The 16,547-nt window shown below is 36.6% G+C and overlaps 1 protein-coding gene across 3 annotated transcripts in view; it reads right to left on the bottom strand.

The window, feature by feature from the left end:
- USP32 (ubiquitin specific peptidase 32) overlaps positions 1-16,547 on the bottom strand; it is an 84,785-nt gene that overhangs the window by 24,030 nt on the left and 44,208 nt on the right. For 2 of the 3 annotated variants that reach the window (XM_075112807.1, XM_075112809.1), the window contains exons 6-14: positions 11,475-11,606; positions 9,889-9,996; positions 8,989-9,104; positions 8,517-8,579; positions 6,609-6,692; positions 3,733-3,794; positions 3,510-3,612; positions 1,548-1,740; positions 201-376 (exon numbers count right to left, since the gene is read on the bottom strand). In XM_075112807.1, coding sequence (XP_074968908.1) covers positions 201-376; positions 1,548-1,740; positions 3,510-3,612; positions 3,733-3,794; positions 6,609-6,692; positions 8,517-8,579; positions 8,989-9,104; positions 9,889-9,996; positions 11,475-11,606 — 1,037 coding nt within the window. The remainder of the gene's footprint in view (positions 1-200; positions 377-1,547; positions 1,741-3,509; positions 3,613-3,732; positions 3,795-6,608; positions 6,693-8,516; positions 8,580-8,988; positions 9,105-9,888; positions 9,997-11,474; positions 11,607-16,547) is intronic. The other variant, XM_075112810.1, reaches the window with a different exon arrangement.

Below are 16,547 nucleotides of genomic sequence, written 5' to 3'. Positions count from 1 at the left end.
AAAACACTCAATAGTAGCCTTAGAAACAGAACACCAATTTTCTTCCTTAAAATAAGAGTAAGAAACCCAAACTTTGTTATACAACAAAGCAGTGTTAATTTAGAATTAAGCCACTAGCTGAAAAAAACAACACATAAAAAGCTGTGATAAAAGTATGCTAAAAGATACTTTTCCTATGTTCATGACTCAGGCATGTTTACCTTCACTGGTTCTTGCGTTACTAGGGGTTGGTTATCAATTGCTCCTGGTTTCTGAGGATTAAGCTGTAGCAAAGTATTCCCATTGGCTCCAAGGAAACACTGGTTATTATTGTCCGAAGTATTATGCTGCCTAGCAAAACACACATCAGTCCCTGGTGTGCCGGGGTAAAGAGTATCTGTAACAGAACAAGAAAAAAAATAAATCTCTCTATTTCAATTCATGAGTCCATAACATAAATTAATCAGTTAAGTTGTTTTAACCTTCTTTTTGTTTTGTTTTTAAAAAGGGCTGTTGAAGAAGTTTGCTATCCTTCATACTTCATGAAAACTTGCAATTCTTCCAAACTACAGAGTGACAAATATATTAGTATGCTCAGAAAAGGTAAAGAAGTGGATATATGAGATCCAAATACCAAAGCAGATACTTACACAACTACCCGGTTTGAAAACAGCCTAACTCGGTTTGCATAAGCATTTGCTAGACATTTGCTTGTTGTCTGGATGTCTGAATATCAAAGCCTTGAAATTCTTACATAGAAAACTGAATATATATGCGATAATGCTTTATTTATATTTTTTCCTCTTGAAACAGCAAGTATTTTTATAGAACCTCCTTTTGTTATGCAGAACACTAAATCTAAATTTCAGGTTAGAAAAAAGAAAAAGAATGAATCTTTAATCTAAAACTTGTCTCCCTCCCTGCCCTTCCTCTAGTCCCCAACCCCCACCCCAAAAATGATCGCTGTAATTTATCTACCCAAAATTGAAGTTACAGTTTTAAGATACAGATTTTAAAATACCAGATGCAACATTCAGCTGTCTTACACAGGGGGGAAAAAAAAACAAACCTCAAATTCTCACGAGAACTGACTGAACTAAAAATCTCCGCTCCTTTCACAAAGACAGCTCCTAGAATCTGCACAAACTCACTTAAATCACATGCCCTGTAAAACTAAGTATATTTTTCCTATTTTTATTCTGCTTCTTTCCTCTTTGTAGTATCTGAGGTCATCTCATTGCAAGACATCATACAATACCAACTAGGTATGGGCTAGAAACAACTTCATGTAAAGGGGGGAAAAACAGCTCAGAAATGACAAAAACTATCTTGGAAACAATTCTGGAAACTAACCATAGCATAAAAGATGAACTGCTGTTTAAACAAGATTGCTTCTTGTTTATCCACCACAGACTAAAAAATCCCAGTAATTCACCGACGTCCACATGTAGGCCACCTCTGCAATCTAAACTGTGTTATCTTTTCAACTGGAGGAATCCATGCACTACCTAGTTTTCTCAAAACCTGTTCTACATTAAACCTCCAAGGAAATAAGATGTTATGCTTACTGCTGCTAGTAGTCTCTGAGGCTTCAGATGCAGTAGAAATATTATCTGAAAACTTTTCTTCTGTTGCACTGAAGTAATTAAGACCTCCCATTTTGTCTTCGCCCTGTTCTGAAGTATTGGCTGCAGCAGCTACGAGTGAATTCTTACCTCCACTCAAGACAGATGAAGGCTCTATCACAACAGGGTTTGCATCCTAAAATTGGTAGGCAAGTAGAAAAGTTAATTATAAGCCAACATCAAAGACATTTAGCATCAGCCAAATCAATCACCAACATTCACAGCTGTGTGACCACTTCTTCATATCACAACGAGCTTTATAGAAAAAAAAAAATTACTCTCTAGATCTACTGATGAAAAATCTGCAGAAACAGCCAAAATTTTTAAACCAATCTAATAAACTCTTCTGCACAATATAAAAATCATGAAATACCAGAATTATTTTCTCTATCTAGATACATAAAAAGACAACCATTTTAGACAGCTATAATTACAGACTATAAATACTCAAAGATTTGTCCTTGTTGAATTTCATATGGTTAAACGAGAACAGCAAGCACAAGAACAAAAACACATTCTTTCCTCAAACCTGCAACTTTAGTCTTCCCTAACTTTGTTTTGAAACAAAGTTCCTTTGTTTCCTTTGGAGAAACAGCATTGCAAGGGCAATATGGCTCACTCTTAGGCAAGATAAAGGTGAGGAAAAAATTTGCACTCCCCAAAAGCTCAACTTTCCAGTCCACTATAGGCAAGAGGTAAGAAGAATCCTAACCCATTTACAGCACCGGTCACAACAAAAAACATCAATAAATGAGAAAAGAGGAGAAAAAGGGAATTAACTGAGCCTTAGAGAAGAAAAAGGAAAATCCATGCAATGAACATCGCCATAACAACATGGGAAAAAAGTGTTTTATGCTGCCCCCTATTCATCGCATCACTAAACATAGTGCCTCGACAAATAACCAAACTGTGCAGTAAAGCTAAAAGTATACAAGTAAGACAAAAATGTATGTTAGAATGACAGTAGTCATTCATAGAGTTTCAGGGAAATTGAGTGTTCTCTTTGCTCCAGAGGTAGACACAGTGACTAAAGGCACTGTGCTGTTCTGCAAAGGATTAGGTATGAAATCAGGGGCACATCTGAGTACTTATACTATGACAAGGATCAAATTACCCAGTATTTCAGGCATTTAAGCCACCATTTGTCCAATTCACTGTGCACAAAGAATAACTGTAATTACATGGTTAGTTAATGCATACATTGCACTCTTCTGAATATTTTAGTTATTTGTATTTACAAGACAACTCAAATACTCATATAATTACTTATCACTATATAAAACTTTTTTGAGAAATAGTTCATTTCACTTATTAAACATTCTTGGCTGTGTAACCTGCAAAGAATATTTACTTCCACCCCAATTAAATTTTATTAAATTTAATTTTATTAAATATGCTTTCTTTTGTAAAACTCATCATGATGCTTGAATATTTTAGTTGGACGGTATTAAAAGAGCACCCTGTAACTGTAAGGTTTTAGTAGGACCCCTTCAATCACCATCAGTTACTGGACTAATTTTCACCATTGCCTATAAATCATATTACACCAATTCTCTCCTTTATTTTTCCAGAAAATGCAGAGTGTGTATTTGTGGCCCAAGCAAAGTCAAAACCAAAACAGGTAGCTTTATTATCAAATGGATCAAAACACTTCGGGGAAGTATTATTGTGAGAGTATGTTTTTATTCAGAAAAGTACTTTGACACGCAGGAATGATGAAGCAAAGTACAGAAAGAGGCGACAGTTTAATGAAATTATAGTGAAAAGCTCACCATATGACAATGATTCAGCAAAACAATTGTGTTCCACTAGGAGACAGGACATGCTTAATTTCAAGCATTATTGGTTAAGCAGTCACAAATACAAAGAAAACTCTTATTCAGTATGTATTATTAAAATACTTACATATTTGACATATTCTTTCCACTGGTGCCACCATGGCATTGCAATAAGAAACCAGTTGTGCCCTGGCTGAAGACCATACCTGCTTTCTCTTTCTAACCAGCCTCTGTACATAAAGAATGAACAACATGAAGTATTACTCGGAACAGAGAAATTAGTGTCTTTCATTTGAAAATATTAAAAGGTGATTCTGAAACCCATTTAAGATTCTGAGCAAAACATATACCTAATAATCTGTCCTTCCTCTTCCGGAGTGGCAGGTCGTAGACCCAAAACTATATGACACACCTGGAAAAAGAAAGTAATTCTTATTAAGAACTATACCACTATGGAACAAGCATTAGGTAAATGAAAGAAAAGAACAACTGCAATGGGACTTCTCAGAAAATTCTTTTTAATTATGTAGCGAGATTACCTAACATTGAACAAATCACTAAAAAAAGAAGTATTTTGAGCTATGAGATTCCCAACCTGTTCCCACAGTTAAAGACAAAAATATCAAGAATGTCAAATGCCCCAAGACAATTTAAAGTGAACTGAAAATGATTTTTCGTTATTTCCACAACTGAAGGACATGCTATGAAGGATCATGTTAACTGACACAGATGGGACACACAAAAAGTTACGGTGTCTATAAGTACTGGAGAGAGGGAATGAGGGGTTGGGAGAATGCAAGCTGCTGGAAAAGATAAGCCAAAGGTTTTAAAAACAAAAACAACACAAACAAAGCCTCCCCCCAAAACAAAAACAAAATGAAAAGGGTAAAAATGAGAAGCGGTTATGTAAGGGACTGAAATTAAAACGAGCACATGATGAGACCGAGGGAGATGTTTAAAGCAGTCCAACCAAACAGTCACCACTGAAAATGCTCTCAAAATTGTAGACTGTTCCCTGAATGTCTCATGCTTTTTCTTTTGCCTTTTTTGTTTGCTTGTTTTCATTTGTTCTTTTCTTTCAAACAAACACAGAAGAAAAAGGCACCATCCCCATGATGACTATGCGATTTGGGTGGGGCTTTATTCCAAGTACAAGCCAGCAGTCCCAGATGGCTAATATTTACTCCTCTCTTCCTAGTAAAACCGTCCTGGCCTTGGCTGCAGTGACATCTCTGGCTGTTTCTCCCAGCAGCTCCCCAGCCACAGGGCATGCGGCAGGGAGTGATGAGCAGAGGGAAACAGACTCTGCAGGAGTCTTTGTTTCCCATTGCAGGGAGGAGGGTCAGCTGCCTCGTCTCCCAGACGGTTTTCAAATTGGTTGCTACTCATAACATGATTTATAGTCGTTTCCTTATGTCTCTTTAGAGGCTATCAATTTGCATCTCAGCTGGAGATTTCTAATGACTGGTGAGATATCTTATTTAAATTTATATTACAGTGTGAGAGACCATTTCACATTCTGCATAAAACAAAGGCCATTAGCTGCTGGGAAGCAACAGATTTTCCAGCACACACAACACAGCTGGCTCTGATGTTTCTTTTTAAACTCATGTAACACTGTGCTAGTATCAGATTCTTCACATAAACTAACACGGCTGCAAACAAACCAATTTGTTGTCAAGCTTTCCAAGGCGCTCCACTCAGACTACTTCGCTTTTCTGTCTGCAGAGGAGACACAAAAGCTTATGACAGTTCAAATAAATGCCCAGAAAAATCAATGGCAGACTCTGTCCCATGCGAGTATGCTGTGAGCCTGCAGCATAAGATGAGGGTGCCTTATACAATAAAGTTATCAAAGGAAATAGAAACAAAAATCTAAAATGAAAATGTAACAACTCTGTCAGGAGAAAAAAATATTGTAAATGAGACCTCCAAGCAGCAATGTGTAATAACTGTGATGTGTAATCATCAGCAAGACAAATTTATTAACTGTTCATTCATTCTACCTCAGTATTGCACAGATACTTGTTAGTTAATCAATATTAGGTTATGATAGGATATTTGATGCTAGACAGTCCAAAAATAAAGCCCTTCTTGAGAAGATTGCAATGTAAGCAAAACCTGATGCAATTAGAGATAAAAAGAATTTGCAGAACTTTCTGATTTTATTATTTCCAGCTGTGGTGTAGCTGATGGCCTCAGAATACTCTCACTCGGTCCCCTTGAGGTTCTGGGAAAAGTATAGTTCAAAATACAATTTATAAAGTAGTCTAGGGTCACAAACAGGAGAATCAGTAGTATGCGATTCAGGTAGCCTCTCACAACAATTTCTTCTTTTCTCCAAAAACTACACCACTTCTTTCTGATGAAATATTTTTCTGCTCCAGTCTGACCCTGTAACTGATTAAGCTTCACTCATAAGATGAGAACGGAGCCCACCGGTTCTCCTCAGCCCTCCCTGGAAGAAGCGAGATTGTCATATGGGGCTGGAGGTGAATACTAAATTAGGGCAAATCTTCAAGGCTCCATTAGGATTATCATTACTTAAATTCAAAGTATCAACTTCTACAGAAAACGGGTAAGGAACAAACTGCAGTGAATGAAAATACTCTTAGGGGGTTATTTTCTGCACAAAGTGAGCCAGCGCTAAAATATGACTTTTTTAAGGATTTATAAAAATCCAATTCAAGTTCAATTAAAAACAATTTCAGTACACACTTAATCCTCAGCTTCTGCAACACAATAGCGACATGATATCACAGCTTTCAAGGACTGCTCCACTAAGAAAGCAATGAAAGGTTCCTTAGATGGCCTTAACAGAAAATGTAAAGGCAAAGAGGTTACGAAGAGTTAGCAATACCTTTTCTCATTTCCTGTGTCACTTTCTTGGCAAAGATTTGCAAGAACAACTGTTTAAGAACACAGCTTTTTTCTAATGGAAAATATAACTGCTGATACACTTGAAATTTCTTTTCATTTTACAGCCAGTACACTATGTACACTTCAAAAAATTGTGCCTTAGGCATCTCCGTACACTGAAAAGAATAATAATCGAATAGAAAATCATTCCATCAAGGTAATGCGTAATTGCAAAAACACGTCACTTATTGCAATAGACTAAACTGTAAGCGTGTTGACACAAATGCCGACGCTGCACTTTGCGGCCACACAAAAAGCTCATGGCTAATTACCGTAATTTTCAAGTTTAGATTTCCTCTAAACGTACCTGAAAAAGTAGATTTAAAAATTCATTGGCAAGTGCACTCTTCACGCTCCATATCTGGTAGTCCTCCAGAGTGAGGTGTCCAAGCTTAGTTGAAGGGAGGAGGAAAGGGGAAGGAAGAAACATCAAACCGTTAATCTGTTTCTATTAAAATGCTCATTAAATGCATCATACGAGGTATGACAAAGCCAGGGATTTGGTAAAAATTAGCATCTGCCACTCTGATAATAAAATTTGACCCAATGAAAGAAGAAAAATCCAGTTTTAGCATAACATGTGCAACCTAGAGAACTGAAAAGCTTTGAGAGTACAGAGGATGAACCATGCACAGCATGTAACCTTTGCTCCTGCTCTCCATCATACAGGTTTAGTATTCATGCTCAACTGCAGTAGTCATACCTTCCGAAACCATGAAACCAGCAGAAGCAGTATGTGACTAGTCAGGGCAGCCGCTTTGTAGGAAACAAAACAAGACTTAGACGATCTAAGACTTTGATCATCCAAATAAGCTCTGCACATATAGACACTTGCATCCATTCAGAAACCTACCATCGTCCTCTGTGGGTTGGGAAAAAACTATTTTGGATCATCAAGTCCCCACGACCCTACCTTACAACACAAGTGCTATTAGTTCTTAATCACTTGCAAAGTTACAGAAGCGTAACGCTGACCGGTGTCAGATGGCCTTCTGATTTGCAACAATTCAGTGATAGGATCAATCTGAATTTTTTATATCACAATATAATTCATAGCCACTTTCACAGCCCTGGCAGTTACTCCACCTCTTCTTACAGACCATTTTCTCCAAAGTTCAGAGGTCAAAGCTAACATATGAAAAGAGGTTAAGTAATTTATGTAATTACTGCACCATCAGCTCTTTCCAGCACTACATTAATTATGCAACTATGAAAGATATTCTGAAGACTTAATCTTCTTTAACTCTGTAGAAACCAGACTGCTATACATTTGCTTATAAACTACCCTTTTTAAAAGGCAAACAATAAAAACCTCAAAGGATGAAAGAAAGAGCTCACTGAAGCCATATTTTCTACTGCTTTGGTAATGAAAGAATTATAATAAAATACTTGCTCACCACATTGCTGGAGTACGAGCAGGCAAGACAACTATTCAAACAAGTAATTAAGCATTTCTAGACATTCTTTATAGTTCTTCTTAAATTATTTATAGTTTCCAGACACTCTTCCTAATTAGTGAAGCAAAGGATGATGTAACAGAAACAACCTCCCCTATATTGTTTGCAGATGATAGTGCCCATCTCGAAAAAGTGAGAACACATTTAAAGATTTACACACAGCTAACTATAAAGCACAATATCAACTCGTCAGACTTTTTGCTGTGTGTCACGACAGTCATGACAGATGCCTCCATAGTTTCACGGATACTTAGCTCTGAAACAATATCATCGTATATAGTTCACTGGTTGTATATAACACTATTGCAGTCGTTTGATAATGATAATGCATGGAGTTCTATTCCAGCATAGGAGGATAATGGGTCTTTACAAAGCATAAAATATAAGGTACACTCATGTTCAAAATGATCTTATGAAAAAAGGGGTAATGCATTAAACAAAAAAATAATTTCTCCAGAACAAAAGTCAAGCATCAGATTTAAAACTGGTATTAATTATGCATAGCGAGGCCTTGCAAACAGTATATGCTTCAAATTAATTTTTTGTTTAGTTTCATATACAAAAATGGCTTATAAAATTCAAACATGTTATTTCACAGAACAATGTGGAAAATTCTAATGGAAAACTGACATTTCTTAAAAGAGATTCTTTTATTGACACACCTCTGCTTTAAAGAAAGGACAAGATTTTACTTTCTCATAAATCAACTGAAGATATTAGGGTATGAAAATGACAAGGGAAGAACAGCAGATTCCTACCTTTGTGGTATCGTGCATATTCAAAATATCTTCTACAATTTCAGACAAATCCATGTCCAACTCCTTAACAAACAAAAGTATTAGAAAACAGAGTTAAAACTTTCACAGCACTCTCTGGAGCTGCATGTGTTCAGAATAAAAATATAACTGTAAGAAATGCTGATGATACCTCTACATAATTTGCAACTGAGTCCTTCCAGACTTCCAGTACCTTCCAGGTACTTTTGTGCCTAAGGTTTCTTTATATGAAACAGCATACATTATAGTCAAATCCTCCTGTTTTGGTTAATGGCAGGTCAAAGTTATGAAAGCAAGTTACATCCAGTTATCAATACTCCTCTGCTAAGGAGCCTGTATTTCACTGAAACCATGTTCAAACGATGGTCACATTCCTACTTCTGAAGTCAGAAACTTAAGTGTTTAAGACTTTAAGAAATAGATGCAAATGAATAAAAAGCCAAGTATAACTTACAGGTATTTTATCAGTACGGTTATCTTTCCAGACCTCTAAAAGTGCAACCACCATTTCTTTAAGTTCAGTGCGAGACAACACACCATCCCGGTCAATGTCAAAAACCTTGAAGCAAACTGAGAAAAAAGGAAATTACTTTCCTGTGTTAGGACTCAACAACTGGGTGGTTTTTTTTTGTGCAGAATATAAGTCTGCAGAGTCACAAGAACATGATTTAGTGCTGACAGTTTTGATGAGGCAGGATGCATGTGTGGTAGTGAGGAAATGGAGCAGCTGTGTTTAATAAACTGAAATCTAGATTCCTGCAATTCTGTGCTGTGTTTTCTGATGTGACATAGCAGGGAACATATGTGCATCCAGAAATTTCCAGGGAATTATAGCTTTTAAGATGCAGCAATATGGCTTTGGAAAAGTATGGGACAGAAGTATTTCCAAACACAAGAACCTTGCAGGGAGCCAGCTGAAAACTGGACAGTAAACAAGCCAGAGGATGTTATTTACCACAAGGCAATCAAATAGGACATTAGTTTTATATTATAGATAATGAATAGATAAGTGTTTGCACTTTCTATATTGAGATACACATTTCTGCATCTTAATGCAAAACACTACAAAATAACTGCTGAAATATTGGATTTTCCCCCCCAAACAGGGCATAATTTATATATGAAGCTATGGATAAGTTATAAGACATACAGAATTAGGTTTAATCATCCTTTATAAACGGAAGCTGTGATATTTAAAATTCCTTTAAGTTTTTAACTTCTGAAGTCTGTCACCTTTCACAGACAAACACTTGTTCAGTGGAAAAAGAAATTTAAAGAGGTGGAAACAACTAAACTTCATTGCTCAAACTGAAAAACTTCTTTAAAGTTAAGAGTTAACATTTCGCATACTCACACTTCTGTCTTTCTGCCAAGGGTCCCCTGCAACATGCTGAGAGCCCACAGGAAATTTCTTTAAAATCTATATGATTGTCTCGGTTTTCATCAAAAGCATTAAACAAACCTGCAAACCACAAAAGCATCTCCTGTTACAGCATCTGGCTGAAACGGCTGATAATCATACTTAGCATTTACATGAAGGGTTAATTGTTGACATTTGCAAGGAGAAGTACAAACACTTATGATTGTAACTAATTCTTACTAAGTGTAATAAAGATAATTAAGCACTACTAAGACCATTTAAAAGGTGAATTAGATTGCTCATGTATGGCTAGGCAAAGCCAGGGGCAGGGTGGGAAAGGAATCAAGAATTCTAAACAGCAGCCCTATTCTCACACCTTCCCTGTAATGACTGATTTAGAGGACGTACATCTAAACCAGTATGGTCAGGACAAGCATTTTCACAATTTGGTCAAGGACCAAAATAGTAAAGGTACTCAGATGCCAAATGACGTGGCTACTACAAAGTGCCTGATAGAAACTCCTATGAAAATCACTGAATACCATAAATTTGGCCCTTAGGGAGTTTGGAGTTTTAGTTGCCCACCTTCAAAGTATTTAAGAGTTGTAGTCATTCAGCACATAAAACTTTTTTTTTTTTTTTTTTGGTGGCAATGACTCAGTTGCACTATCCACAGAAGACATATAGAATGACCAGAAACCATTCAAGTTTCCCCATAGCAGCTGTGTAAATTTATACCACTAAGTAGATAAAATGCACTTAGGAGCAAAACGATGTGGGGATATATCCTTATTGAATTGAACAGAAGTTCTGGTGTTCTAACAGCTTGCATCCACTGCAGATGAACTTCCCATTTTCTACTTACTGCTGCCACTTGTCAATAAAGCTGACCGCTTGGTGATAAAAAATTGTCACTCTAGGGCTGCAGACAAAAACTAGCATCTAGGTAGAATGTTACGTAATGCCCTTACATTGTGCAGTAAATGGCAATTAGACAGTTGCAACCTCCAGTTATTACCAGACTGGCTTCAACCTGAAAGACCAGCTTGGTTATTACTATGTCTGCACTGCAACATACAAATCTTCTGAACAAAATCCTCCTTAACTTACACTATTAGGGAAGGCTGTTTAATTGAGTGCATGATACAACTCCTGACTTGCATGCTGAGTTGACATTTAATAGATGAAACTCACATTTGTCAATTTTAATATGGTCTTCTGTTTTATCTCCCTCAGGGACAGCAGTAGATTTTGTCATTACAGAATCTTAAGGAACCCAGTGAAAAATCTTAAGGAACTACAGGGCAAATTATACATAAAGTTTTACATATTTCCTGACAACTAATTAGAATGCAACACACAGAAGCATCACTTCCTTCGTCATTCCAGACTTCCCAACAAATAGGGATTTCTCAGGCATCTTTTCTCATTTTCAAACATTCAGAACTCAATAGAACGAATCTCTGTAATTTAAGCTTAAAACACATTTTAAAGCAATGAAATTTGTATGTCAGTAGACCATCAGGTACTGAACACCACAGCAACGTCACTTCCTCGCACGTTGGATTGAAGTTCCATACCTTCACTCAGAGATGGATGAATAGGAGGGGAAACTAAGGGGGCAAATGTTTCTAAATCAAAACGTCCAGTTCTTGATTGAGCTTTTAGCAGCCAGTATCGTTTTTCGAGATCAATGATGTCGGATTCTTCCACTGCATAATCAACAAAAATAAAAGAAATTTTTGGTAATATCTAGACCATGTTAAAATTGAGCACCAAATAAAAATGCAGCATTATTGTGTCGCAAAGAGAAATTATGTTTATTTTTTATACCTGACTTCTGCATATAAAAATTCTAAATATGAGTAATAGAGAAATAAAGGTCTGATCTTACCTTCTTTATTTACAGAATCATCTTACCTATTCACCATCTAGGGTTCAACACCAAAAACACATCATCACAAGTGTTTAGAAATACAGAAATGAACTTTTCCCCACTGCTAAAGGCTCCAGCAGTCTCTTCATTTTCACACATTTCTTCTTGGGGAATTGAACAAGCAGATTATACATGCAATATCTTATTCTCCGAAGGTACCCAGTATTTAAATCCTCTAAAAGGATGTGAAGGAGCATTTAAGAAAAAAAAGAAAATCCCGGAACTTTTACAGGGGAAAAAAATTAGTCCTTGGCTGCTCTTGAAAAATTCCTACTTGAAATTTTTATCCTTGCTTTATTATTTATACTATAGATGCACTCAGAAATCCAGTCAACACTGGGGAGTGATTATATAAACCTAGAAGATACTTTATATGGAGGAACTTACTAATTTAAAGAAGATAAAAAACTGAAACACCAAAACCCAACAATGAGTAAAACAAGGTGCCAGGCAAAGGTCAATAAAAATAGTCAGAGGAAGAACTTGTGTTTTCTTTCAAAATATCACATACAAATGCCAGTCTCCTTATGTTTTATCCTTGAAATTAAATATATATATATATATAAAAAGATTAAGTTTCTGCTCAACAATAGTTTTAAGCTTTTTACATACACAAGTGTGTCACAACACTGCTTTAGGTCACTGCAAATTAATTGGTTCTCAAATAGATATGTAATGACAAAGCTGTCTATATTAAGAACCACTACATGTGATCCCATTCCCAGATGGTTCTGAGTCTTTAAATCCACGCCAGCTTTCTAATAGGTTTAGCTTGAGCTATTTGGCCTGGTTTAGTCTACAGAAACAATAATAATCCTGTAAGGCTTAAGAGCAGAAGAGACCCAAAAAAAGTTATATGTCAAATTGAAATTTTATTGATTTCTTTTCCTATTTCTGTTATTAGGAGGAGTAATTTAATCACAATAGTAACTTAGGTAGCCTACAATAAGCACGAACTAGTTGTAACTACCCAGCAGGCACATCATCTAATGCATCAAAAACTATATAATACCTTACCCTCCTCAGAAAAAGTTTGGAAAAATTTTAACAAAAGATTAATATGTGAAGTAGAGTTGGAGGAGTGGAAGGGGTTTCCATCTTCCTGTAAAATATTTTTAGACAGTCTAACTAGAAAAGTAACATCAGTGACAACATGTCCTCCTTTTCCTCTGTACGTTCAGTACAATCACTAGACAGACCCTACACTAGCATGCAGAACACCCACACCAAAGCTGCAGTTCTAGGGTCACGTTAAGCTAACAGAATTTCAGGCTGAACAGAGAACGTTTACCTTCCCTCTTAACCCCAGGCACGTGCTGCAGCATCCTCACTTGCATCATTATCAGCTGCTGTGCATTTACATAGTAAGTGAGATAAGAGAACTGATCCAGAAGAAAAAATAAACTGGTTTCTTTTCTAGTCTCCTCCTCTTTCCTAGTTGGATAAATTCCCTTATCTGGCTTACCATCTCCTGGCTCTTGGTTGTGTTGTAATCACAGAACCGTTTGGGTCAGAAGGGACCTTTAAAGGTCATCTAGTCCAACCCCCTGCAGTGAGCAGGGGCGTCTTGAACTAGATCAGGTTGCTCAGAGCCCTGTCCAGCCTGACCTTGAGTGTTTCCAGGGATGGGGCATCGACCACTTCTCTGGGCAACCGGGGCCAGTGTTTCACCACCCTCAGCGTAAAAAATTTCTTCCTTACATCTAGTCTAAATCTACCCTCTTTTAGTTTAAAACCATTACCCCTTGTCCTATTGCAACAAGCCCCGCTAAAAATTCTGTCCCCAATACATAAAGCAGCAGTAATCTAAACATATAAAGCAGTGTTATTCTACTAGAAATCAAGAAAGAGAAAGAGTAGTTATTTCTTTGAAGATCAGCATATAGAAATATCATAGGTGCTAAGGACTGCCACAGAAGTAAGCAGCCTCACAGGCTTACACAGAACAGCCCAGTGATGCCCCACAACAGTCAGCATATCAACAGATGAGAGAAAATTGAATAATAAAATACACTTTCCTTCAATCTTGTTGCCTCTACAGGTATCAGGATGCTACAGTACTGATAAGAAAGAGGTTGCAAAACATTACATTAGGACTATACTACCGGTATTCTGCAGGAAATACAAGAAAGGTATAAAGATGGAGTTTCAAGAACAGAAATAAACAAAAAGCAAAATAACAAATGAACGGTAAAAGCCACTTTAGGAGACAGAACTTTAAGTACATGAAGAGAATCACAGTGCTATTATACCACCTAAACAACTGCACATAAAGGGCAAGTTTGCACTGCCATTTAGAACAGCACCTACACACTATTGTTCTCATTAGCAAACACAAAAGTGTTATGCTAACTCTTGAGCATGTAAATCACTGTTTCCTTCTAATCTACCTCTGTGACTAGGAAGAGTAACAAATGTGCCAGTTGCGCTTCATTCTTGAAATGATGCAACACTAACATCAGGCAGCTCACATTGTTTTATTCTGCCAGAGAACCTATCTTTCAGTTCTTAATTACTAAAGATAAATAATGTACCTGCCAGTGAAAGCAGGGTTCTGCAGATTTACTCTTCAGCAAAGACATTCTCAAGTATCTATAGTAGAAGCTAGTTGTAGGCAATTTTTTAAATTGCACTTCAGCTATTTTCTACAGTGCTAACTTTATTGCTTTATTACTTTAATCTCAGAAAAGAAAGGTTATCAGACAGCATCTTATCTGCATTTCTGTCAAGCAGTGGTTGAAATTACATGGTCATTTAAAAGACAAAGAATTTCCAAATAATCATCTTTGAAAGAATAGCTGATAAGTATTAGCGTAAGTGTGCCACTGATAGCCAAGGCAGGTCCAGCGTATTGACCTTCTGCAGAAGGGCCAAACCTTTTAGAAAGTAAAACTGACTAAGTAGCAAATAACATTCTTTGTACTGATTAGACTCACACAGCTTACGCTGGATACAAGTGAAAATGTGAGAAAAGAATATTTTTCATTCATAGTAACAATTAATTGCAGCCCATTGCAATAGCTTCACTTCCATAGAATACAGAAAGATTTATCGGATTACAGCACACGTGAAAGTTTAACTCTACGACTGAAGTCAGCTGTTACATAATTTAATTTCTCCAGAGTGATTTTTTGCACATAATCTTGTAAATCAATCTCAGGATATGTAGTGCACCATCTATTCCTCCCTAAATATAAACTAGAAGAAATCGCTTGCAATTTATGATATATAAATATAATCATACTCGTTAACTGAAGTTCAAATGAAGCATGATAAAAGCAGACTGCACTTAGTATCCACACATACTAATGTGTTTGAAAAAAAAAAGCCATATTCTGAAGAGGTTTTATATAGAGAAAGGATTTTACCTTTTCAAAGTATACTTTTTTTTTTCCTAATGCCAGTTCAAATCATGTCAGGAAGCGTGAACTGGGCTTTCGCGTTCAGTAGTTCGAATTTTAAATAACTTACAGTTATTCTTCAAAAATGTATCTTACATATATAGTATAGTCCAAAAGATCAGAACAGACTGGCTTTCTAGGCCAGTATTCATTTCTGTCAATGAAATGCATGATATGATTATTAGAGGTCGCATGGAGATATCATGCACCTGTGAAATTTAACCACATACCAGTTTACTGCTATATGCTATTTGATGTCTCCCTCCTCACTTGTCCATAAAAATATGAAAGACTTGATATTTTAAATTTGTGTAAAATTTACGTAAAAAATGTACATAAAATTATGAGTAGTGTTTCTTAGTTCAATTCACTAAGAATTAGACGAGTATAATTGGAGGAATAACAATGTCAAGTCCACCTTAAGCTACAGTCTTCACATTGTAAAGGAAGAATAGGTGAACATTTTCAGCAAAAATACGCATCTGCAAAATTGTAAATCTACTAAAAATGAGTTAATTTAAAACCAGCTGCGGCACTGTGATTGACAGTGATAAACACTTTAAAAAAGCATCCTCCATTTTAATGCCATTTTCATGAAATGTCTGCCCTTCTTAAATATTACATAGCTAGCAAGTCATGAATAATCTTCCGCCTTAGAAAAAAAATTTAAAACGTGTTTTCATTTCAGGCACTACTATTACAATTCTCTATATGACCAGAATTAACTAAGTATTTCAATATATTTTAAAACTTGAATATTTACCCACCTATTGGTACAATCCTCCCTGGCTCACAGCAGTAGAAGCATACCATATTCCCAACATTTTAACTGAAACTTGGTTTGGTTTACTGTTTACCATGATATCCTCCACGCAAAACCCAGTCCCCGGTCACAGAGAGCGCTCTTCATCGCACAACAGCTGAGTCCGGACCAGAGACCGAATGACTGAACACCAAACAGAACTTCTGACTAAACACACTCGTTTGTCGCTTTCAAATTAACGCGCAGAAGGCTCCGGGACCTGGGCACCGAGCGCTGCTCCGCAAGCATAAAATAGCCTGGGAACTAAGAGGATAACAAAGTGGCAAGATGCAGATTACGTGACACTGCGGCTTTTCCTTATTGGCCTAGTCTGCTGTAATACTTTCATCTTTTTTTTTTTTTCCTAATTGAAAAATGGACAAAGAAGGGAATATTATAACTTGAACCAAGATCCTTGTGTGTGTCAGAACCGAGGAGTATCCAGGCGTTTATCTAGTAGAATATAGTGTATTGCTGCCTTAAGATGGGAACCCGTACAGAAGAGGTATTAAAC

The sequence above is a fragment of the Phalacrocorax aristotelis genome, chromosome 18 (genome assembly GCF_949628215.1).
Source record: "Phalacrocorax aristotelis chromosome 18, bGulAri2.1, whole genome shotgun sequence".
Taxonomy (NCBI): Eukaryota; Metazoa; Chordata; class Aves; order Suliformes; family Phalacrocoracidae; genus Phalacrocorax; species Phalacrocorax aristotelis.
This window is presented reverse-complemented; position numbering and strand designations above follow the sequence as displayed.